Source organism: Hypomesus nipponensis, chromosome 25 (genome assembly GCF_054491055.1).
Source record: "Hypomesus nipponensis isolate SF chromosome 25, ASM5449105v1, whole genome shotgun sequence".
Taxonomy (NCBI): Eukaryota; Metazoa; Chordata; class Actinopteri; order Osmeriformes; family Osmeridae; genus Hypomesus; species Hypomesus nipponensis.
Window position 1 is genome coordinate 2,530,835 of NC_140385.1, and position 24,166 is coordinate 2,555,000.

The window sequence follows — 24,166 nt, forward strand, 5'->3', positions numbered from 1 at the left end:
ATACAGGTCCATCTCGTGAGTGCAAAGTGTTAACACTTTGGCATTTGCCAGTGAATGAGAGGATCAGCCGCGTCCATAACAAAAAACAAGAGTAATTTGGACCGCAGTGCCCTAACAACACGGCCAGAGTTTCCTAAACATGGCCAATAATCAACATGGCGTGGATATGAACAACATGTTAATAGGAACGTGTTCATTTAGCAAACGCTCTTTTTTCCAAAGCGTCGTACGGAATGGGATTTGATACCTGCCACCTCTTAATCTGCAGTCAGATGTTGTTGAGTAACTGAGGTGTAGCCTACCTTTCCCTCTAAACACGAACTGTAGTAGACGTGGGCTGACCCAGCTAAGTATCCGAAACATGGACTGATAGCTAAACCCATGGACGTATATGGCAGGGCCGCAGTGAGAATACTTTTGGGATAGGCCTACACAAATATGGAAAGGCATCATTTCAGGTTTTTTTCACTTCTTTACTTTGCGATTTACGCACATTTTTGAATTTTTCGGAGATATTTTCGTTGTTGGGTAGGCCTTAAAACCAATAGGGTAGGCCTGTGCCTAACCAGGCCTACCCGTGCCTACGCCTCTGGTCTATGGCTAAAACAGAGACTTCATGAAGAAACGTCTTATCCGATGATGACAAGCTATTCGTTCAGGCCTCAAGTCATCGAGTTCTGTTCCAAACAGCCCCGTTTCCACGGCGACGCTCCCGTTGTTGTAGTAGTTCGTCTCCTTTTCGGGAACGCCTGGGAATCTCGATTCTGTCCACGTCACAGAAGTCCGCTAACCCTCGAGATCTGATAAATACATTTTATGATGAGGTCGTAAAGAAGTGCTACCCTTTGCAGCTATCCGTTAATCCATCCCGCCCATGTCGTAAAGGGTCACCACACAAATCTTCATAAATCCAGTCATAGGCTACAGTTATGTGGGGAAGGTTCAACGGCTTGGCTGGTTACGGTAGCGGAGGGTGGGGACGGGCATGGCGACATATTTGCCCTGAACCACCCAGGGAATATGAGTGTGCTAGAGAGATTTAATACCCACGTGAGTCATAGAGATCTCATATAGAAACCTTGTGCATAAACTCCATATCTCCTCTATTATAAAGGCACGTTAGGACATTGGTGCCAGTAATGTTAATCTGTAATCTGCAATGAATCCGCACCCAGACAATGCGAGCACACGGCGCCTCACATGGAGAAGCAATATTTTGCAAATCCCACGTGGGAGGACGCGCGAGATTGTGACAGTTCTGTCAGCAGTGGGCTGTTGATGTGGCTCGTTGTGTTGTGTTGTGTTGTGTTGTGTTGTACTGTTCTGTTTTGTATGGTGTTTTTAATGTAAATCATACATTGTTTTTGTCTGTATGCTACAGAACCAATTTCCCCTTTGGCGACAATAAATAGCTTACACTTTAAGACGAATATTTTTTCGAACCTTTTTTATTTTTTCAGATGAAAGATTTATTATAATTATTTGTTTAGTTAAAAAAAAATGCTTTTGTGCATTGCCATGGTTACGTCTGATTAAATTGACACTGACAGTCATTTTAATGGCTCTTTGTTGTCTAACGATGTGAGAAGTGCGTGTTGAAGTCGCTGACCTCTTGATAGACGCCGGAGACTTGCGTTGTATCTGGTAACTAAGGAAACCACCAGGGGGGTGAAAGGTCATCTCAGATGGAGAAAGAGACCTTTGTACAGACACACCACTGAAGTATCATCAGACAATGGGTGTGGTTGTGTGTGTGTGTGCGTGTGGGTGTGTGTACGGATCTTGGTCAATGTAATGACCCTCACCTCACACACTCCCCAAATCCGATATTAATTTGGCCATCATTAACTATTAGCTAACTTTATGGAATGATGTCATGCTGAATGGTTCTAGACCACAGTTCTAGAACACACCTAGATTCCAACATTACTTTTCTCAGAGATGAACTCTGAAACTTTCAGACTGAGATATAGGTCGATCGATAACCAATTCCCATTTAATTAATCAAGCCTGTGCACAAAATGGCGACCATTTTATTTCGCGAAAGCATGTTTTTGAGGAGACTTGCAACAGAACGTTGGGTTGAATCAAAAGTTCCTGTGGTATTTACAGTAAGACAACCCTGTGACAAATCCTTCTCTTTCTCCTTTCCTCACTGTCCTTCCCTCACCCCCCTCTCTCTCCCTGTATTTCCTATTCCTCCGTCTCTCTCCCTCTCCGTACCCCTTGAAGGAATGCAATAGAGGCCTTTCCATTGTAATCAAATTTACAGTAAGACTGACGAATGACTGTTACGCAATGTCAACCTTTAGAAAAGAGTTCCTTTCTCAACCGTAAATGGCTTGTTGAATTGGAAAGCATTGAATTGGTTATTTGCTATAGGCATGGCATGACATATTGCAAACATTACGTAGGCTGTACTGTTCTGTGTTTGTGTATGTGTTTCTGACTGTTACGTACGCCAAGGCCGTAGCCATAGAGTCAACATTTGGGGGGATTATCATTTTATGATAATTTTGGACAGCGTGCGTGGTTGCCTGCCCTAGCATATCACATTTATATTTTTATATCAATATATTTGGGGGGATATTTTGACCAGATTGGATTATTGTGGTGGATGTGTCCCCCCCAATATGTATTATGATTACGGCCTTGACAAACACCACCCCAGGGGGGGCCGACAGCCCACTGCTCAGCGACTACCAGTGGACAGTGAAAAGGGCATAGAGTCGTGGGTGCGAGCAAGGACACGGGGGCAAAGGTGTACAGTGAAATCAAAGGGTTTTATTTACCCAATCAAAGGTGGACGGAACCAAATGACAGAACAGAAAAGAAGACACTCCTGCCGCCTACCCACCCTATAAGCTGGCACACGGTCAAGGCGCCCTGTCCAAAACAAAATGGGTGGTCCGCCCAGACGTCGCCTAACGCGTCTAACAGTCGTTGTCCTACGGGAGTGAAAACAGAAATAGTTAGACATACAACAGGACTGACAGATGTCCAACCAACCCACCAAAATCAGAGAGAGCGCAAACTGAACATTAGACGGCTTTTATAGTGTCCCGCTGATGAGAGGGTGGGGCTTGACGAGCACCAGATCGGAGACGCTGGCTGGAATCGAGGCCTCCTCTCCGACCCGAATGGTTCCTGCTGGGTGACTTGAGTGTAATACAAAACACAAAACAGCAACAAGCAGAACAAACAGGAACATAGGCCTGGGGGACGTAACACTGACCCCTGCTGCACACTAATTTCCTTTTGAAGGATAAATAAAGTTGAAGTTGAAGATAGCCCCAAACATTGCGGGTAACCAAAACATGAAGCATACATTGTGAAAACTAAATAAGTCCCAATGGGAAGAACCATAAGAGCATGTAGTTAAACAAGATACAAATTAAACAACATGAACCTTGAAAAGTGCAAGGGTGTACCTGTGGAAAAAAAGCAGGCAACAAAATGATCTTACACAGCACCCATCCTTCAAATACAGCGATCAAATTTGCAGATGACACGACTGGTAGGACAAATCACCAACGGGAACGAAATTGTCTACAGAGACGAAGTTGACAGTCTGACAGGATGGTGTCAAGAAAACAACCTGACCCTGAATGTCAAGAAGACAAAAGAGATCATAGTCGACTTCAGACGGCAAAAGCCGAACCCTCAACGCCCTCATCATCAATGGGAGTGGAGAGGACCTCCTGCTTTAAATTCCTGATGAACACAACCGCCACAGTCAAGAAAGCACATCAGCAATCGTAAATTCGTCCAGTAAATCGTAAATCGTAATTCAACAGCAATTCATGTTGTCTCCTGAGCCGCTTCAGTTTTTTTATTTTTTTTTATTTTTTTACCTCTATTGCATTGAAAGTGTCATCACATACTGTATCAGTGCATGGTACGAACACAGCACAGACAATGGCTGGGTTTCCCAGATTCGTTAAGAAGCTCTTAACGCTAAGAGCTTCTTAGGAGCGTTCTAGAGCGTTCTTAGAGCGTTTTAACGAATCTGGGAAACCCAGCCAATGACAGGAAATCCCTCAGTCGGGTCATAAGGTGTGCTGAGAGAATAATCAGACTTCCACTGTCTCCCCTGGTCGACATCTTTAGGACGCGGAGCCTCGGCCGAGCAGGTGGCCTTTTGAAGGATGAGACTCACCCCGCTAACCATCTCTCCTCCCTCCTGCTCCCAGGCGCTAGCGGGCCACCACAGCCCGCACCTCCACACTGCAGAACAGTTCCATCCCCAGGGCCATCACAGAACGACATACCCACACAACCCTCGATCCTACCCCTCACCCAGCACAACTATTTGTTTTTATATATATTCATGTGTGAGTGTGTGGGGTTGCAAGCATGCTAAAATGTGCTTTAGTGTGGTTGAAGAGTGTGATGTAAGTATTGTGGGGTTTTTGTGGTTTCACAAGCAAATATCGTTGAGTATCTAATGCACAAAGTTTATTATATCCTATTTACAACAAGTGTGTGACCCCTCCAATCGGACACTTGGTTTGCTGCACGTGTGGTAACGGCAACTACTTCCAGCAGTAGCTTGATATCATGGATTGAGAAAGGCGCGTGAGGTAATTTATGACTTAAGCAACAATGGAAATACCAAACAATGTAGTGCTAACCCAACTACCATGTTTTTAGTAAGGCTACGAACACTGTTACCAAGTTACCAGCTAAAGTAGACACCATAGCATCGTTAGTTTCTGTCAGTCTGATGGACTCGAATTCGAACCACTGCAAACAACCTACTACAGGCTGTAGCTGCTGGAGTTAACAAACGTCAGCTAGCTAGCGAACTGCTAGCTAACATAAAGAGTGACCTGTCATTCGCAACGAAAACCACGACTGGTGAGGATAATAAACGTATTAAGTGGTATAAGTACGTGTGTTTTATTGTATTGAGTGGAAAAAGTAATAACTATTGTGAGTCAAAGGGTAGGGGTTTGTAATCTTTTTAAATGTTCAAAATCCGCGAATTGTGGGACAGTTATTTTCAACCGTGCAGATTAATGACAAAAATGGCGCACTAGCGCCATCTACTGACCTGCTCGACGTAGTGCTTCTCACTTCAATGTCAATACATATTATGTCTTTCAGTGTCTTTCAATTGCGGATTGAATTAACTATTTTATAGGCCTAATATAATCAGAAATACTACAATCACATTTATTATTTTAGGTATTGCCGCATGTTATGGCAGCTGCGATGGCCGAGTGGTTAAGGCGTTGGACTTGAAATCCAATGGGATCTTCCCGCGCAGGTTCGAACCCTGCTCGCAGCGAATTACTTTTTGAACCGTTCATGTTTTTAAGAAGATGTTTATATTATAATATTTCAATTATTCTGAATGAATTATGAAACCGGTGACTCTAAAATATCCGTAACAATCAACAACTGGCCCTAATCAGGTAAATCAGTGGATTCAAAGTCAGGGTAGGGTTCAGGGTAAATTGAACGAGATATTATCAGAGCATTCCCTAACCACCTGGTACCTTTCGTTACATTAATACATAAAAAAGTATTTTACGATGGGGAATTGCTTTTGCAAAAAGGCCCCGCTGGGATTCGAACCCAGGATCTCCTGTTTACTAGACAGGCGCTTTAACCATCTAAGCCACGGCGCCATGTGCATGCCGCTTGGACAAAATAGTATCTTCAACGTAGATATATCGACACACGTTTTAAAACTGTTCGATAGATATTGTAGAAGCTACAAAGATTGCATGTAACGTTTTTCCATGTATTTGCAAGGATTGATCCATTTGTCTTCGCGATGAAGCTTTGGTTATTAAGCATGTTTCATAACGTCTATGATAGACTTCGAATAGGATCTATATGCACGCGTTAATTAGCAACATAAATAGCTAGTTTGTTAATTACTGAAACTACAGTAGTCTTGCCAAAAGCTTGTATTGTCTTTGCAAAATTAAATCAATCACTAGTTCACATAAGATCGTGACTGGTGACGTTTCTCAAGTACATACGGATTTCCACCACTGAGGGGCAGTGTAGCTCCCCGTAACCGTGTTGAAAGACGTCTGTTTTTTTTCTTTTGGTAAACTACAGAGTACAGTACAGTAACCGCAAAATAAGTTCTTAAAGCCCACTCATATCACATAAAATACTAACTAACCTCTTACTAACCTACTGTTCGGTCATGCCGGGAAATATCAAAATGAGGCTGGAACGTATCGACCGAGCTATTTCCCGGCATGACCGAACAGTCGAGGTTAGTAAGTAGTTTATTATATGGCATTTTTTTTGCTTCTTTTCATTAAAAATAAATAAATGGTACCTCTAGGCTAATTGTAGCTAGCTCTCAAGTCTTCTCACGGTGTGTTTGATGTGTTGCCTAGCAACTTATTACGTTTGATAGAAAGCGGACAACATGGTTCTGCTAAAATGGCTTTAATTTTAACACAAAATAACGACTTAATACAAAATAACGAATCTTTTCAGCATCATCTGGATAGTAAAACTCAGCAGCTGAGTCGTCGATATCGCTCATTTTGAAGATGACGTCAGAGGGCAATAAGAATACTTATCAGACCTCCTTTGACTCATATTTGAATTAATTATTTCCACGTTACATCTCACAATGAGGACCGTTTAATCCTGTAACCGCCATAACACATACGTGGTCAAATTGTACCACACACCGCTCACTTGCAGCAACCAGAAATCAACTGGAATGGTTTTAAATTAGAGCTTCTTTTTTTAATAGACAAAAATAGTTTGGACAGATTCAGATTCAAAACTGGTTCAAATACAGATCTGGATTCATATAACTCATATTTAAATTGGCCTCTGAAAGGATCTGATGGGAATTTCCAAACTTTCCTATCATGAAGATAATTATCTTTTGCCGGGAACCCTAGAAGAAGGAAGAGTGGAGAAAAATGAATCTCAATTCCAAATGTAAGCCTATGTGTGGTGCATACTTTACAGTCACAGACACAGCTTGTGTCACGAGAACACATGTCTCTTATCTATGCCCGGCAAGCACTTCCTCCTGTCAGCCTCTTGGTCATTATGTCATTTATTGTGTGTGTGTCGCTGTCTCCTAGCTCCCCAGTGCAGATATCATGACATAGCAGTTTTGCAATGCTTACGAGGCCACACACAGTGTTGTCTCCACGGCTATCTATAGCAGCGATGAGTCAGCCAATAGACTAATGTGTCCCCCAGAACCATTAATCACCAAACATATACCCCCCGGGGATGAAATTCATGGTTGCACTGAGTCATCTTTCTGTGAACTCTGATCCATTTTCTTTTTTTCTTCTTCTCTGGATCAAGTTCATTAGGGTTAATTAATTGCATTTATGAAGGCATCGTACTCTCTTCTCCTTCCATTGCCACAGCTCTCCTCTGTCCTCTCCTCCAAACCTCTCCTCCTCTCCTCTGTCCTCTCCTCCTGTCCTCTGTCCTCCTCTTCTCCTCCACACCTCTCCTTCTCTTCCCTCTCCTTCCATCTCCACACCTCCTCCTCTCCTCTGTCCTCCTCTCCTCCTCCACACCTCTCCTCCTCTCCTCCACACCTCCTCCTCTCCTCTGTCCTCTTCTTCTCCTCCACACCTCTCCTCCTCTCCTCTGTCCTCCTCTCCTCCTCCACACTTTTCCTCCTCTCCTCTGTCCTCCTCTCCTCCTCCACACCTCCTCCTCTCCTCTGTCCTCTTCTTCTCCTCCACACCTCTCCTTCTCTTCCCTCTCCTTCCATCTCCACACCTCCTCCTCTCCTCTGTCCTCCTCTCCTCCTCCACACCTCTCCTCCTCTCCTCTGTCCTCTTCTTCTCCTCCACACCTCTCCTTCTCTCCTCTCCTTCCATCTCCACACCTCCTCCTCTCCTCTGTCCTCCGCTCCTCACTGTTATTAACTTGATTCAGACCCAGGCAAATATAAAGATCCATACAGTAATGCTGGACTTCATTATATTCTAAATGCCAGGGATTACTCAGGATGTGACCTCTATCAGAACATGATTGGAGAGAATCCAAGCGTGAAACTGAGGAACTAACCTCCTTAACAAGCATTTACAAAAGAAATGAAAAAGCAAATTAACTTTTTCTTTGACAAAAGAACTGATGTCTTTCCCACCCGCCCAGAAATCAAATTACACTATTTACAGAGTGAGGCGATCAATTTTCACGATGGAATGAAGAGAAAGGGAGAGAAAAAGAGAAGGGGAGAGAGACAGAGGGAGAGAGAGAGAGGGAGAGAGAGAGAGGGGAGAGAGAGACATGTGGAATGGAAGGTAACTGCGTGCCAGGTGATTACTTCAACGTGATTGATGGTGACAAATGTAGCTATTTGCGTTTTCATTCAGAGGGAGCAGACCCCTGTGGTCACATGTCTGCACACACATACACACATACACACACACACACACACACACACATACACACACTCTGCATAACAGGCCAACAGTATGTGACTTTCTGTGAGTAACAAGGGAACAATATGTGATGGTTTTCCAGAAAGAGAGAGGGAGTGAGAAAGAAAAATAGCGATAGCTAGAGAAAAAGAGAGAGTGAAAGAGAAAGAGGGGAGAAAGAGGGAGTGAGGGAGAGTCAAAGTATGAGAGATCTGGGTTTCCAGTCATAGTTTGACTCAGGTTGACAAAGGAAATTTTATGTGGTCAAATGTCCTCTGTGTCATCAGTGAGCTTTGAGGGAATATTAACAAACACACACAAACTCTCACCTGAGGCAGTCCTGAGGCAGTCCCGGAGGATTCTGGGGCAGTCCTGGGGTAGTCTTGGGGCAGTCCTGAGGCAGTCCTGGAGGATTCTGGGAATCCCTGAGGCCCGGGGCCTCGTTTTCACACCAAGGTGCTGTAGATGACTCACTGGGAGATGTCAACCCATGTTTGGAAGCAGGGGAGAGAAGGAAGGGAGGGTAGGAAGGGGGGAAGGAAGGGAGGGAAGGAAGGGAGGGTAGGAAGGGAGGGTAGGAAGGAGAGATGGAGGAGAGGAAAGTTCCAGGTGCTCACGTGTTTTTTGTTTTTTCAGACTCAACAAGACTCGACGTTCCCCACCACCTTCCGTGCTTGGCTCGTGGCCACGGTGACCTGCTAGGTCAAAGGGCATTGGAATGTCTGGAGAAGTGAGTGGTTGTTTGTTTTGTCTGTGGCAAAGGGAAGCTGACTTATCTCCCAGACGTGTGTGTGTGTGTGTGTGTGTGTCCAGACAGGCGATTCGCCACTCTTTAGCAAGTTGGTGAGAAATGCGTAGCTGCATGGGCAAACATGTAAAAAATACACAAACACACACACATATACACACTGTGACTCAACTATCCCTATAACCAGTACAGTCATGAGTCATGCAAGGTCTGGGCTGCAGGTAAAGAGAGAGACAGAGTGACTTGGGTACAGAGAGAGAGTGTATTCCTATGTGTGTGTAGGATGTGTTTCTGTGTGTGTGTGTGTTTCTGAATACGTGTGTAAGTATTTGTGTGTGTTTGTGTGTGTACCCACCCATAGGTGGTGCCTGTTCGTCACCCCAGGTGTGTCATGTCTAGATGTGTGTTTGTGTGTGTGTGTGAGTGAGTCTAAGGTCAGGCTGGATGTGGACAGATTATGTAACAGTGTTAAGGTGTGTCCTGTGTTTTTGCGTGCTTGTGTGTAAGACCTTTGTGTATTTGTTGTACTTTTGTATCTATTAATGCATGTGTGTGTTTGTGTGTATCTATGTGTGTTTGTGAGTCTCTGTTTTCTATGGCCAGTACATTAACTTACACCACCCTTCCCTCCACACAGGAAGAACACCACATACAGGTTTCCACAAGCAGCCTCCCACCCTGACTACTTTCTATGCTCCCTACCCCACACAATAATCTATGCTCCCTACCCCACACAATAATCTCTGCTCCCTACCCCACACAATAATCTCTGCTCCCTACCCCACACAATAATCTCTGCTCCCTACCCCACACAATAATCTCTGCTCCCTACCCCACACAATAATCTATGCTCCCTACCCCACAAAATCAGTGTTTCCCTCCCCACACAATAATGCTTCCCTCCCAAATTCACTATCTCTGCATTGTTCCCTACACTCTTTGCTTATAGATCTTCACCTCTCTGCATCTCTCTCTTCTCCTCTTTCCTCTCTTCACAATCTCTCCTTTCCTGTCTTCACTTCTCCCAAAAATGTATCCACTTAATTCCCCCCCACACCAGCCCCCCCCACACCAGCCCCCCCCACACCAGCCCCCCCCCCACACCAGCCCCCCCTCACACCAGCCCCCCCCACACCAGCCCCCCCACACCAGTCCCCCCCACACCAGCCCCCCCCACACCAGCCCCCCCCACACCAGCCCCCCCACACCAGTCCCCCCCACACCAGCCCCCCCCACACCAGCCCCCCCACACACCAGCCCCCCCCACACCAGCCCCCCCCACACCAGCCCCCCCTCACACCAGCCCCCCCCACACCAGCCCCCCCACACCAGCCCCCCCTCACACCAGCCCCCCCCACACCAGCCCCCCCTCACACCAGCCCCCCCCACACCAGCCCCCCCACACCAGTCCCCCCCACACCAGCCCCCCCCCACACCAGCCCCCCCCCACACCAGCCCCCCCTCACACCAGCCCCCCCCACACCAGCCCCCCCACACCAGTCCCCCCCACACCAGCCCCCCCCACACCAGCCCCCCCCCACACCAGCCCCCCCTCACACATGTCCCCCTCACACCAGTAACTACCAGTACCCCCCCTCCACTGTCACCAGGCACCAAACCACTGGAACATGTTACCCCCAGTGCCATGGTCTGACTGGTCTGCCCCAGAGTGGCCCCAGAGTGACCCGGAGCCTATTGCAGCATTATAACTCTGCCTTCTGCGTGTTTTACCAGAACAAAAGGGGATGCTGAAGGGAATTGTGAAGATGGACTGTGCATGTTGACGTCTCTGGATTGCATCAGGGCTTCCAAGCCACAGATGACCAACCCCCCCCCCCCTCCCCCCATGTTTCGTTGCTCGTTTTCACAATTTGGGCGTACATTTTGCTTCTGTAGCTCAATAATACCCAGTGCTCACTCAATGAGTCCTGCCTGCTTAGAGAGAGTGTGTTTAACGCTTGTGCTGCCTGAAAGTTCACAACAAACCATCGTTGTGTTGCGAAAACTTTACCCAATACAAAAACAAATAAAAAGCATTTTCTTTTAACCTTAGCGATGTCGGGGGTCTGAGACAGCCCGACGGTTTAAAGAAAATGTTTCACTTTGTTTTTGTTGGCGGTAAAGTTGTCGCAACACGACGGTGGGTCACAATGACTGATGGGTCAGAATGACCGGAAGATAACACAAGGGTTAAGCAAAATAGGATGTGGCTTTTCTGAAATTCACTCCCATGATTCAACTTTTTGAACTCTTTAGGGCCGCTTGTCTTGTCTTTCCAGATGCCTTACGCGTGACACAGTGAAGTAATCACTTCCAAAACAATCCTGTTTGCTACCTCGGTTTTCCTCAGAACCCAGACGCCCTTCTCGAATGGGCCTGTCACTGCTCAGAATGCGTGGCGGAATGTCCAGAAGACAATGGGTGTTCTAGAACAAACGACTCATCACTCATCACTGTTAGTTGACCTCTACTCTTCCAGTCACCTCCACTTATCTCTTTTACTTTCTCATTTTCAGCCAATGAGGGCCTCAATTGTTCGGCTGTCAACCAATAGGAACTCGGGTTTCCATCACAAACAGGAAATGTCTCCCCCCGCAAGTCTTTCACTGCTTAATCACTTCCTGTTTTTTAAATCTTCCTGTTTTCTTGAGCAATCTGTGTGTTATTTTTAACATTGTAACATTTCAGTCATTTAACAGATGCTTTTACCCAAAGCAACGTTACAAATAGCGTAGAGATAAAGAAAGAACAGCAGCGCTTCCAGGATCAGAACTGTCTTGTTTTACAGTGCTTCAGTGGTCAGTCAAGGAACTGTGTATTCATGTGTCATCAGACAATGCATCAGATAAAACACAATGCAGCGTCATGGAGAAGTTACATGTTGACCTTCACCATACAGTCGCGGCGATAGTCAGACACAAACCTCGTCACTCTCCAACACAAACTTTTTGCATGAGTTCGGGCGATTCCACTCACCCCTTACGCAATTTTTTTGCAATCGTAATTTTCCATGTATCATCCATATGGATGCTGCCCCCCCATTCACCCCCACCCTCCCCCCTTCACGCCTGGTTGCAAGGAGACCACACCACCGGCCTCCTGTTGCTGTTAACCTCGTCTCCAGGCAACCAGCGATGACCCCCTCTGTTCGGAGGTCAGCTGACCAGACCGAGGGGTCATTAATCAGGAAGAAAGGGAATCCCCTCCCCCCCTCCCTCCCTCCCTCCCGTGGAAACGTTGAATCATGTTTTGTTGAGTCTGAAAAATAAAATAAAAAAACACGTGAGCACCTCTCTCCCTCCCTCCCTCTCTCCTTTCATCGCTCCTCCACCCACGGCACCCTGATCCCATCCAGGCGGCCTCCCTCCTCTCCCTGTCCTCCCTCATCCTTCCGGACCACAACAACAGAAGCACTTTGGCGTTACGCAACTCTGAGTGTGGAGGCGTGTGTGTGTGTGTGTTATCTTGTCAACTAAAGAAGCCCAGACGATTAAACTGAGCCTATATTTGGGTGAACCCTGAGTCATGACTCATTGTGCTCCTCAACAGTCCACCATTGGTTACCGTGCCGACGCTCCTCCACCAGAACAGAGGTGCAGGACTGTAGGTAGATCACACCAAACACCAAGTCATGTTTTTGACACTTACTGTACATTTGACGTGTTTTTCTTTTGGATTTCATCCAAAGTGACATCCAAAAACAGGGGCGCTGGCTGCCAGGAATTTTGGGCCCCATATATATATATATATATATATATATATATAAAAAAAAAAAAAAAAGTATTTCAGTCAGGGGCCCTTGGAATTGTCTTAACTTTTGCCCCCTATACGGCGCCGCTGTCCAAACAGCGTGACCAAAAAGCACAGCCTGAGGGTTCCAACCTCAGGCACCACGGGCAGGGAGAGGTCCACACCCTCGTGTGAACACAGCTCCACACCCCGTAGCCTAGAGCATGTTCTTTGTTTTAGTTTGTATGTTCAAGGTTCTATGGTCTAGGTTGTTTGTTTTGGGTCCTAGATTCGAGGTTGTATGTTCAAGGTTCTAGGTTCTATGTACTGGGTTCTAAGTTGTTCAGGTCCATGATGGCTCAGGCCCGGTCGGGTTCCCCGCTCAACTGGAACAGTTTGATCAGAACCCGTGGTTCAGGGTCTGGGAAGATAACACAGTAGAATTTTATTGGCAGAAATATACTTTAAACATGGGTTGTTAGCAGAAAATGTGTCTCTCTATGACTACCTCAGCCCTGCCGCTAGTTATTGACGAAGACGTTTCAACGGCCTCTTGACACAAATTTAGACATGTCCCTGTCACAGATATGGACATTTCCCTGCCGTTGGGTCCTAAATCAACACCCACAGCGACCCCACATCAGAGACAGGGATATTACAGCATCATTATATTCATATTACATTGCCACAATTAGGCTATTGTTATCTCGTCCAATCAGTAGTCAGAGCTGACTAGGAGGTGATTGTCAGACGCCTCATGTTGAAACTATGGCGCGTGTCTTGGTCATGTGTTCCCTACAGCCTTCCAGAGAGAGAGAACATCCTGCGGTCTGGAACTCTGAGCTGTTACCAGGTGAACTAGCCTCAGGGTGTGTGTGGAAATATCATTACTGCTGGCTGGTGAGGGTGTGTGTGTGAGAGTGTGTGTGGGAGAGAGAGAGAGTGAGATGTGCGACCGTGTGGTATCACCGTCATCACTGACTTAGGAACAGGTCAGCAAGATAACGATCCGTCATTTTGGACAGGCGGAGATGTAAATGTGTTTTGATCCCGGACGATGAGGCGTATTCCCCTCTGTGTGATGATGTAATCCTCTTTTACTCTTACTCCTGTGGTCGCGCCGTGTCGCAACGACAGAAACAAGCATGGGCATCCATTAGCTGCGTTCTTGGGAAACTGGTGGGATGGTTAAATGTTGCATAAAAGCTGCTCTGTTTGTGTGTGAGTGTGTGTGTGTGTCCTCTTGCAATGTGTTCCGAGTTAATGCATTTTCCAGAACAGAAGCTGGGTTCTGTTGCCCGTGGTTACTGTAAGTGTTCTGTTGTCCGTGGTTACTGTAAGTGACTGGGCTTGCCTCTCAAGATTGGTCAAAGTGTAAAGTGAATTCCCACACTCATCCTCTCAACCACCCCTCCACTCATCCCCCTCCCTCCCCCCCTCCCCAAAGAGAATGGAGTGGGTGTTCCGACCAAATTTCCATTTGCGCCCCTAAAAGGAATGTACCAAATGCTGGAGTATGGGGATGTGTGGGAGGAGCAGGTCTGTTTGACATGAAGGGTATTTTTAGCATTAGATAAACAAGTAAACAACGATTGTCCCTCTGCCTAAAATGGCCTTAGAGGTGGCTTAAAGAAATGATGTCATGACATAACTGCGACATGAACAAGGATGGACTTAGTGTGTGGGTGTTGGTTTGAGCAGGAGAGAGAGAGTGAAGTTGCCACAGTAGTCAAGTTTGAAGGTTTTGTAAACAAACACAAACACACATGAAGGAACAGGGGCACGGAAACTTCAAACAAACAGTAAAATGTTTACAGGCTGCCGTCCATTACATCATCAACATCAAACGGAACCCCAAGTTTACCAGCATCTACCGTCTGTTGTACCCTGGCTCAGCCTCCTCTCTGTTACCATGGGAACAGCCTTAGAGAGGGGGGGTGGAGAAAGCGAGAGGGAATGACAGCGGGGGGGGGGACAGACAGGCAGAGAAAGAGAACGGGTGAGAGAGACAAGAGGGAGGGAGAGAGAGAGAGAAGGAGAGAGAGAGGGAGAGAGAGTGAGTGAGTGAGAGAAAGAGAGGGAGAGAGAGAGAGAGTGAGAGAAAGAGAGGGAGAGAGAGTGAGTGAGAGAAAGAGAGGGAGAGAGAGTGAGAGAAAGAGAGGGAGAGAGAGAGAGAAGGAGAGAGAGGGAGAGAGAGTGAGTGAGAGAAAGAGAGGGAGAGAGAGAGAGAGTGAGAGAAAGAGAGGGAGAGAGAGAGAGAAGGAGAGAGAGTGAGAGAAAGAGAGGGAGAGAGAGAGAGAATGGAACTACTGGAAGGCAGCGCCAACATTCCGGAACGTTCCTGAAGGAACACGTTTCCATTTGTTTTGTTTTGCCCCCAGGAGTGTTTTAGGTAGCTGTTCACTTCACCAGCTCACACACACACACACATACTTGTACACATACACACAAATACAAACACACAAACACACACACATACTTGCACACACACTGTCTACACCACAGCCCGTTCACCTGGGACAGGTGGGGAGGGAGACCAGTACAGTTTGAGAAGCTTTGAATTATTCAGGACAGACATTCAGTGCACCTTACCAGTACACACTCTACCAGGGAGAGTGTGTGTGTACAACGTGTGTGCGTGCGTGTGTGTTTGTGCCTTACCGGAGCTAGCTTGTATTCATTACCTTGGTGTGTTTCCAGAGACAGTATTTGGAAACTTTGAGATGTTCCTTTCAGGCTGGCCATGCAGCAGGGTCTCTATGAGTACTGACACTTGGAATGCTGGAAGCTGAAGAACTTCTTTTGGAATTTTGATGCGTCACCAACAGACAGACAGACAGTTAGGAAGATAGACAAGTAGATAGACAGACAGGCAGATAGTAACTCAGACAGATAGGATGTCTGTACTTACTGCCATTATTTTATTCTCTGCTGATGTCAAGCTAAATATCGTTTTATCTGTGAGAGAGAGAGAGATCTAGAGATAATCTAGAGAAAGTTCGAGAGAGAGAGCGAGCTAGATGGAAAGAGATAGTGTGATTAGAGCGAAAGCGAGCTAGATAGAAAGAGATAGTGTGATTAGAGCGAGAGGGAGCTAGATAGAAAGAGATAGTGTGATTAGAGAGAGAGAGAGCTAGATAGAAAGAGATAGTGTGATTAGAGAGAGAGCTAGATAGAAAGAGATAGTGGGATTAGAGAGAGAGAGAGCTAGATAGAAAGAGATAGTGTGATTAGAGAGAGAGAGAGCTAGTGTGAACATGTAGACAATACAGCGACAGGGAGGTGGATTGGAGTCATTTCAGTGGAACATTTTAATGAGAGTCTGTTTCTACTTGAAGTGTGCGCCTCTCTCCTGGGGCCACTGGAACTGAAGATACATCTCTCTCTCTCTCTCTCTCTCTCTGTCTCTCTCTCTCTGTCTCTCTCTCTCTGTCTCTCTCTGTCTCTCTCTCTCTGTCTCTCTCTGTCTCTCACTCTCTCTCTCTCCCCTGGGGCCACTGCTACTGAAGATACATCTCTATCTCTCTGTCTTTCAAACCGCCTCGCTCCATCTATCAAACAAAACAATTCAAATATCAACAGAAACAAAAAGAACTTGGAAGTCTTTAAACATCATGACATCAGACAGGCCCAGCGTTGGGTCAGACTGTAACACCGTAAGAACGTAGAGTCCGACTGTCACACGCTGGACCTTCTCCAGGCAATGTAGGGGGGAACATTCATTCACACTTTGACAAACGGGTGTCCGTGCGTGTGTGTCTTTAAATACGTGTGTCTGTGTGTGTTTGAATATGTGAGTGTATGCGTGTGTGTATGCGTGTGTGTATGCGTGTGTGTGTGGGCGGGGGGGCTTTCCTGAACAAACACTGCAGCATGACTGGCCTTTCTCCACCAGGGGCAAACTCTGAGAATGTGTCAACACCAAAAGAGAGAGTGTGTGTGAGATAAAGTATGAGAGAGGGGGGAGAGGGGGAGAAGGGGGAGAGGGGGGAGAAGGGGGAGAGGGGGGAGAAGGGGAGAAGGGGGAGAGGGGGGAGAAGGGGAGAGGGGGGAGAAGGGGGAGAAGGGGGAGAGGGGGGAGAAGGGGGAGAGGGGGGAGAGGGGGAGAAGGGGGAGAAGGGGGAGAGGGGGGAGAGGGGGAGAAGGGGGAGAAGGGGGAGAAGGGGGAGAGGGGGAGAGGGGGAGAAGGGGGAGAAGGGGAAAGGGGGAGAAGGGGGAGAGGGGGTTAGACAGAAGCAGAGGGAAGGAGAGACAGGGGGAATGCTGCCCAGACAGACTGTATGACCTCATAGCCAGTAATAACTTCCTTCCAGTCTGTTGGGTGTGGCTTATTCTCTTCATATATAGCAGGCCCACACTCATTCACACACTTACCCTCAGCTGGAGCCTCTCGCACACACGAACACACACGCTCACACACACTCACACACGCTCACGATCACACACTCTCAGAGAGAACCAGCCTCAAGTTGCCTTCCTGCTACTACTCTTCTGGGCTCATCTCCAACACTTCAACTCTTCAAGGTAAGATTTTATTAATTTATTTTAGCTTTTTTGTTGAGTTTGTTTTAAATCTTAACCAAAGACTCTCTCCCCATTCCCCCCTACTGCTAAACAACTGCCTGCAACTTCAGATTGCTTGATTTGTCAGGTCAGCGGGTGTCTAGAAATAATAAACAGTCAGCTGCTAGAAATGATCTTCGACCACAGACCCAGACTGTGAGTGAAAGCCTGTAGAGTCAACGTCAACCTTTCCCCGACTACAGTGGGACATGGCTGTTTGCTCTCTCCAGTGTGTGGGTCAACAGGGTAGGGCACAGTGAAGGGAGAGGTGTGGGAGAGGAGGAGAGGAGAGGAGAGGAGGAGAGGAGGAGAAGGGAGTTGAATCAGAGAAAGGACAAACAGAACTGTTTCAGTTCAGACATATGGAGTTGTATGAGTTATATAACAACTGTACCATTACACTTTACTCTTACTCTTACACACACACACACATACACACACACGCACACACACACACACACACACACACACACACACACACACACACACACACACACTACCCAAGGTTAACTAACAAGCACCTGCATCTTATTATGTCTCTCCTGTATCTGCAATCTTAATAGCAGGGCCTTGGTGCAGGGCCTTGGAGCCAAGGGCTCAGTTGTTGTTCGAGGACTGGAGGAGAGATATTCAGATCTGACGCTCCTGTAGTGTTTATGACTGTCTCTATGTAAGGGAACCCAGCCAAGGTTTCACAGTGACAGACAAAATCTCTAAACCAGAGAGGATTTTTTTGCTTTTTCCAACCCAAAAAATTGCAAGCATAAGATGTGTAAAGAGCATTTGAGGTTTTTAGTCGCAAAAAACACATCCTAGTCATGCTGATACCACAAAAAAAAATTGCAGTGGAAATACAAAACCTGTTAAAATGTGCAAAAAAAAGTTGCTTATGTTTAGTGGTATCAGCAGCACCAGGATGTGTTTTTTTTCTGACTCAGAAATGAACTGTGTTGCAATATCAGTCTACTGAAATAAGCAACAGTACATTTGACTGACTGCTCACTTTAATCTCTGACCAGGCACTTTAATCACAGTGTAAGATGATTCTGGATTTGAGCACCGAGATTATCACGTGTCTGCTCACGTAACAGCTACCTACTGTACCAACTCAAACCCACAGCTCCTCTAACATCTCTCCTCTCTGCCTCATCTTCCCAGGATGCTGTTCCTGCGACTCTGCCTGTTCCTGAGTCTGGGGGCTTCTGGGTATTGTAGTCTCCAAGACAAACAGACTGACTTTGGCCTGCGAGTGTTTGCCGAGGAGGCCTCCAGGAACCAGGGGAGAAACCTGGTCCTCTCCCCCTACGGAGTGGCCTCCGTCCTGGGTATGGCTCAGCTGGGCGCTGCGGGCAAAATGCTGAAGAACCTGAAATCCAAGATGGGTTTCTCTCTGCAAGGTAAGCTTGGAAAGTCCGTCTCACTGTCCAGCCACTTGTCCGTTCTATCTCTCCGTTCATCCATCTCTCAGTTGTCAGAACTCACTCTCTACATCCCCCTCTTCTTCCTCCTCCACCCCCCACCCTTCCTCCTCCACCCCTCCTCCCCCCGCCCCTCCTCCCTCCTCCCCCCTCCCCACCCCTCCTCCCTTCTCCCCACCCCTCCTCCCTTCCCCCCACCCAGAGCGAGGGCTGCTGAGGCAGCAGAGGCTGCTCCAGAGGGACCTGTCCAGCGAGGAGGGCGTGGAGGTGGCCAGCGGCGTCATGGTGGAGAGGAAGATGACCCTGGAGAAGGGCTTCCGGCGCTCCCTGGGGAAGGCCTTCCAGAGCTACCCCAACCAGCTGGACTTCACCAGGCCCGACCAGGCCCTGCAGATCATCAACGCCTGGGTGGACGACCACACCGCCGGTCAGTCACGTTTGCGGTTCAGTGTGCCTCAAAAAGCATGCCCCTATTTCACCCCCCTCTTCTGTCTCCAACTCTGACTCCAACAACCTGACTGACTCTTCCCTCCTCCCCCCTCCCTCCTCCAGGCACCATCCCTGACTTCCTCCCTGCCGGCTCCCTGACGGATGAGACTCGGCTGGTGCTGCTGAACGCGCTCCACTTCCAGGGCCTGTGGAAGGTGCCCTTCGATGCCAAGATGACGGAGGAGCGCCTCTTCACCTGTGCCAACGGCAGCCAGGTGCCCGTACCCATGATGAGGCTGGTCAACAAGTTCCACTATGGTGAGAGCTGGCTACCACAGTGTTACAGTAGGGTAGGGTTACAGTGTATGATAGTATTAACGCATATATTATAGCATTTATATTATATTTTATATACATTATATTAATATATGTTAAATACGTGTATATAAATGTTCTGTTCAGTTAAAACTGTTCAGTTGATGATGTCGGTCTCGCGCCTGGTTAACAATCCCTTTCTCCACCCTCTCTCTCTCTCGTCTCCCCCAGGTGAGTTTGTCACCCCCGAGGGCGTGGACTATGACGTCATCGAGGTGCCGTACGAGGGCGACTCACTGAGCATGCTCCTGCTCTCCCCCTTCGAGGCCGAGGTGCCACTGAGCGCGCTCACTGGGGAGCTGAACAGACAGCGTATGCAGCAGTGGAGGGAGGAGCTGAGAAACGTCAAACGCCAGCTGGCCTTGCCGAGGTGAGGGGGGAGAGGAGGGAGGGAGAGGAGAGGAGGGAGAGGAAGGAGGGAGGGAGAGGAGGGAGGGAGGAGAGAGAGAGAGGGGGAGCTGAGGGAGGAGCTGAGGAACGTCAAACGCCAGCTGGCCCTGCCGAGGTGAGGTAGGGGGAGGGGGGAGGAGGGAGAGAGGGAGGGAGAGGGGGAGGGAGGTAAACGAAGGACAAATAGAGAGAGATAGGGAGAGAGAGGGACAGAGGGAGAGAGAAGGATATAAAGGAGAGAGATGGAGGGTGGAATGTGTGAAGGATAGAGAACGTTTGAGAGAGAAACGGAGAGAATGACAGAAATAAAGGCAAAGAAACACGTGCATAAAGTAGAGAATGAACCCTGTCGTCTTTTAACAAATACTGTCTGCGTTGCCAGGTTCACAATGGACTCTGACTTGGACCTGAAGGCCACTCTCACCCGCATGGGGCTGGGGGATCTGTTCAACCTGGCAACCGCTGATTTCTCCCGTATCACCAGTGAGTACCTGCTGAACAAACCCGTAACCTGAGACGTCTCCTGGGATGGGATGAGCTGAATACAGCTGCATGTCTGTCTCTGAGCTGTGCACGTACACTGCATCATTACTATGTGATAAAGACGTTTATTGAAGTAGTCTAACCCAAGCTTACATCTCTTTCTCTCTCCTTTTTGTCTCTCCCTTCATTTGTCTCTCTCTGTCTTTCTGTCACTCTCCATCTCATCTATTTCTCTCTCTCTCTCTCTCTCTCTCTCTCTCTCTCTCTCTCTCTCTCTCTCTGTGTCTATCTCTCTCTCTCTCTCTGTCTCTCTCTGTCTCTCTCTCTCTCTCTCTCTCTCTCTCTCTCTCTCTCTCTGTCTCTCTCTCTGTCTCTCTCTCTCTCTCTCTCTCTCTGTGTCTCTCTCTCTCTCTCTCTGTCTCTCCTGCAGCTGAGGAAAGACTGTGCGTGTCCAAGTTCCTGCAGAAGGTCAAGCTTGAGGTGAATGAGGAAGGAACAAAAGGATCAGCTGCCACAGGTACACACACACAACCACACACAGACACCCCCCCCCCCACACACACACACACACACACTCACTCACACACACTCTAAGGTCGATGCAATCGCCGACACACACTTGATGTTTGACCGTATCGTGTCCCTGTCCTCCCCCTCCAGCCGCCATCTTGTTCTCCCGCATGGCTGTGGAGGAGTTGACTCTGAACCGGCCCTTCCTCTTCCTCATCCAGCACAAACCCACAGGTGGGTCTCTCCTTTCACACACACACACACACACACACACACTAAAAGGCCTTCGTTCAAATCCAGCCTTTGCCCTTTGCTGCATGTCTCCCCCCCCCCCTCCCCCTCGCTCTCTCTCTCTCTCACTCTCTTCTCTCTCTCTCTCTCTCTCTCTCGCTCTCTCTCTCTCTCTTTCTCTCTCTTTCTCTCTCTACCTTTCCTGTCACACTTCACTTACAACTGTCAACTTAAGTATGAAAAATGCCCCAAAATAAATGTATTTAAAAGAAGATCTCCCATCTATACCACTCTGCGGTTCTTGGTCTTGCTTTGTGTCATCCAAACAGAATATTTTACTCCCTGAATTCCTCCGATAAGCGAATGTGTCTGGTGTCATATGATTTACTTTGGTCCATCCCACTACAGGTGCTGTTCTGTTCGCCGGACAGGTCAACCAGCCCCAAGAACACTAGCCGACCAATCAGAACCATCGGAACAAGGACTGAGACACAATGACCAAGGACTGTCCTATCATTCCATTGGCAGGGGCTGCTGTCAATTAACTTGCTACTGAGACCGACTACAGCACACCAAAACATGACTATTGACTATGAAGACGACTTACTTAATTTACACGTCATGTAATGGATGTGGTTCAATTGACTTAATTGACATGAAGGGAAATTAATATAATCAGGGCTATTGCCAACTGTCACTTATTGATTATATTATATTTGGAGATCTTGATTGTTTTGTTGAATTTTCTATTAAAATAGTTTCAAACTGTATTTTTACAATATTTATATATATTTATTAAAGCAAATGTGTTTTTCCAAAAAAGTCCTGTCTGTCATTTTTGTTACCTAGGAAACTAAGTCAAACTTTAATGAGCTTGAATGGTCTTGAAAGTATCCAATAAATTCGCAAAGCCTTAGCTTTATGTCAACGTCATACCGTGCAAAGAAAAGTCTCAGTCTAATTTATATATGACTATTGTTCATATTTATTTGGCTCATTCCAAGCCTTCACCTCGTTTTTACCCGTTTCCATGGGAACCACATGACCGTCCTGTTTGTCATGGCAACAACATCGAAATATACCACAATCCCTCCCCCCACATTTATACGATTGATTTTCGGATTATAACTCAACAATTGGCAAAATGTGTTATTGTTCACAAAAGACCAACGTAGATGTTTTGAAAACATAGGTTTAGATATTAGAACAAATGTGTGGGCAATACTGTACTTTTTATCAGCTTGACTAACAAACGGATGCCAGTGCTGTCACAAAATGCGCAATGCGCATGTTCACCAGGAGGGAACAGCTGACGCTGTCACCGGATTCTTTCCGTTTAGTTGAATGGGCTGGCCGCTCGCTCGTGCCCCATCGAGCCGTAGTACTCGCTAAAATTGACGTGGAATGTTAACGTTTGCTGTCTTCATACCTCAACGGAAAAACAAACGATTTAACAACCAGGACATAAGTAAATTTTTTGCGTGCGTCTTCATAAAGAGCCGACAATGGTAAGTTTGACCGGCAAATAGTTGGTTAGCATGCCAAGCTAGTCGTGCTAGCACAAGGTGTATGGTTTCAGGAAGCTGGCTGGACTTGAAGCAGAGAAGGTAGACACCTGAGTTAGCTTAGCCTGCTTACCTTGCGTGCTAGCGAGGCCGCGAAATATTCATTAAACTTGTGAATAACAAGCGGTGACTAGCTAGCGATACAAGCGTAAGTTCCTATAGGATGAGGGGGGAGAATTCCTTTAAGCTTTAGACTACTGTACCTGACCTAACTGGTTACAGTCTGTGTGCAAACAGCTTCACACAGTGAGGACTTGTGTTGGCAACGACACAGCGGTGGTTTGGACATTTCCCCTGTGTGTTGTCTGTTGGGTCAGCAGTGCTAGCTAACTATAGCCAGCTTGCTCGGTCAATACGTGTCACTGCGTACGGCTGCTGTTCGTCTAGTAACACAAAATGTGAATCTCTCTTTTAACTATATAACTAATTAGCCAGCCTGTTGATTTGAGGGTATACAATTATACTGTTTAGATTAGACTGTACTGCTCGAGGCTGTGCAGGTGGCAGAACACTTAACTCAGAAGGTCAAGTTACTAAGTAAACACCTACATAAGCTATTTTGGTAAAAAGGTTTCTCCCAAGTGCCATTTCTGAAACTACTACCTATTATATTAAGGTTTAACTTTTGTAACTTTGCAAACTACTAAATCGTTCACCAAAATATCGCACCTGTTGCTAGAGTAACCTGCTACTAGTGAAACCTTCCTCTTAACATCAGTTAATGGAGCTGAAAAACTGATCCTCTCGCTCCATCTCTCTCTCTCTCTCTCTCTCTCTCTCTCTCTCTCTCTCTCTCTCTCTCTCTCTCTTTGTCCTTCTCTCTTGGTCAGACTACACCTAAAGAGAGTGCAGTGGCAATGTAAGTACAGTGAAGTAGGATTACTTGTGGATTGGTTTGTCTGTAGCCGTGAATAGAATTCCATATTGTTAGTTGTGTGTAGCCTAACCAAGAGGGATGTCTTAGATGTGTCTTGTTGTCCACAGCTGATACAAAGGACAGCTGTCTTTAGATATGTTGTCACATGTTGTATTTGCTTGTGAAAGCTGGCCTGGATTAATGCAACTGTTAAAAAGTAGGACATCTACTGCAGCAGACTTCACTGTCTGGCCTAGACACACACACACACACACACACACACACACACACACACACACACACAAACAGACACACTCACAAAAGGAGCTATCATAAGGAATTGTTAGCTGTAGGCCTGGTCTATGTTCCCTTGAGTGGAGTTTCAAAGCCTGTCTGCTGTTTGAAGCTTTGACACAAAAATGAGCTATTCTTAAACACACAGCCTTATACCATTAACCACATGCTGCTGTGTCTGACAACAA

General features: G+C 47.0%; 2 protein-coding genes, 1 long non-coding RNA gene and 2 other non-coding genes across 5 annotated transcripts in view; 4 read left to right on the top strand and 1 right to left on the bottom strand.

Moving 5' to 3' along the window:
• The first annotated feature begins 2,859 nt into the window (after window positions 1–2,859).
• LOC146221741 (uncharacterized) lies at window positions 2,860–10,031 on the top strand. Its single transcript, XR_014746785.1, has 3 exons — window positions 2,860–4,860; window positions 9,024–9,117; window positions 9,773–10,031. It is a non-coding gene; the product is annotated as an uncharacterized LOC146221741 (long non-coding RNA).
• On the top strand, window positions 5,212–5,293 carry trnas-uga (transfer RNA serine (anticodon UGA)). The gene has a single exon. It is a non-coding gene; the product is annotated as a tRNA-Ser (tRNA).
• trnat-agu (transfer RNA threonine (anticodon AGU)) lies at window positions 5,563–5,636 on the bottom strand. The gene has a single exon. It is a non-coding gene; the product is annotated as a tRNA-Thr (tRNA).
• A 7,099-nt stretch (window positions 10,032–17,130) lies between the features above and the next one.
• Window positions 17,131–22,085, top strand: serpine1 (serpin peptidase inhibitor, clade E (nexin, plasminogen activator inhibitor type 1), member 1). Its single transcript, XM_084691990.1, has 9 exons — window positions 17,131–17,388; window positions 18,586–18,824; window positions 19,048–19,272; window positions 19,398–19,592; window positions 19,821–20,019; window positions 20,422–20,522; window positions 20,953–21,039; window positions 21,183–21,266; window positions 21,672–22,085. The coding sequence occupies exons 2-9, from the start codon at window positions 18,587–18,589 to the stop codon at window positions 21,716–21,718; spliced, it is 1,176 nt and encodes a 391-aa protein (XP_084548116.1). The 5' UTR covers window positions 17,131–17,388; window position 18,586; the 3' UTR covers window positions 21,719–22,085.
• Window positions 22,086–22,327: 242 nt separating this feature from the next.
• Window positions 22,328–24,166, top strand: part of ap1s1 (adaptor related protein complex 1 subunit sigma 1) — a 6,976-nt gene continuing 5,137 nt past the window's right edge. The window contains exon 1 of the mRNA XM_084692016.1: window positions 22,328–22,771. Within this exon, the coding sequence (XP_084548142.1) occupies window positions 22,769–22,771 (3 nt within the window). The 5' untranslated portion in view covers window positions 22,328–22,768. The remainder of the gene's footprint in view (window positions 22,772–24,166) is intronic.

What these genes read in the sequence shown, in the direction of transcription:
- serpine1 (XM_084691990.1), top strand. Translation starts at nt 18,587, where the DNA reads ATGCTGTTCCTGCGACTCTGCCTGTTCCTGAGTCTGGGGGCTTCTGGG. An exon ending in TGATTTCTCCCGTATCACCA is followed by an intron (nt 20,523 to 20,952) that starts GTGAGTACCTGC and finishes TCTCTCCTGCAG; the next exon opens with CTGAGGAAAGACTGTGCGTG. An exon ending in CATCCAGCACAAACCCACAG is followed by an intron (nt 21,267 to 21,671) that starts GTGGGTCTCTCC and finishes ATCCCACTACAG; the next exon opens with GTGCTGTTCTGTTCGCCGGA.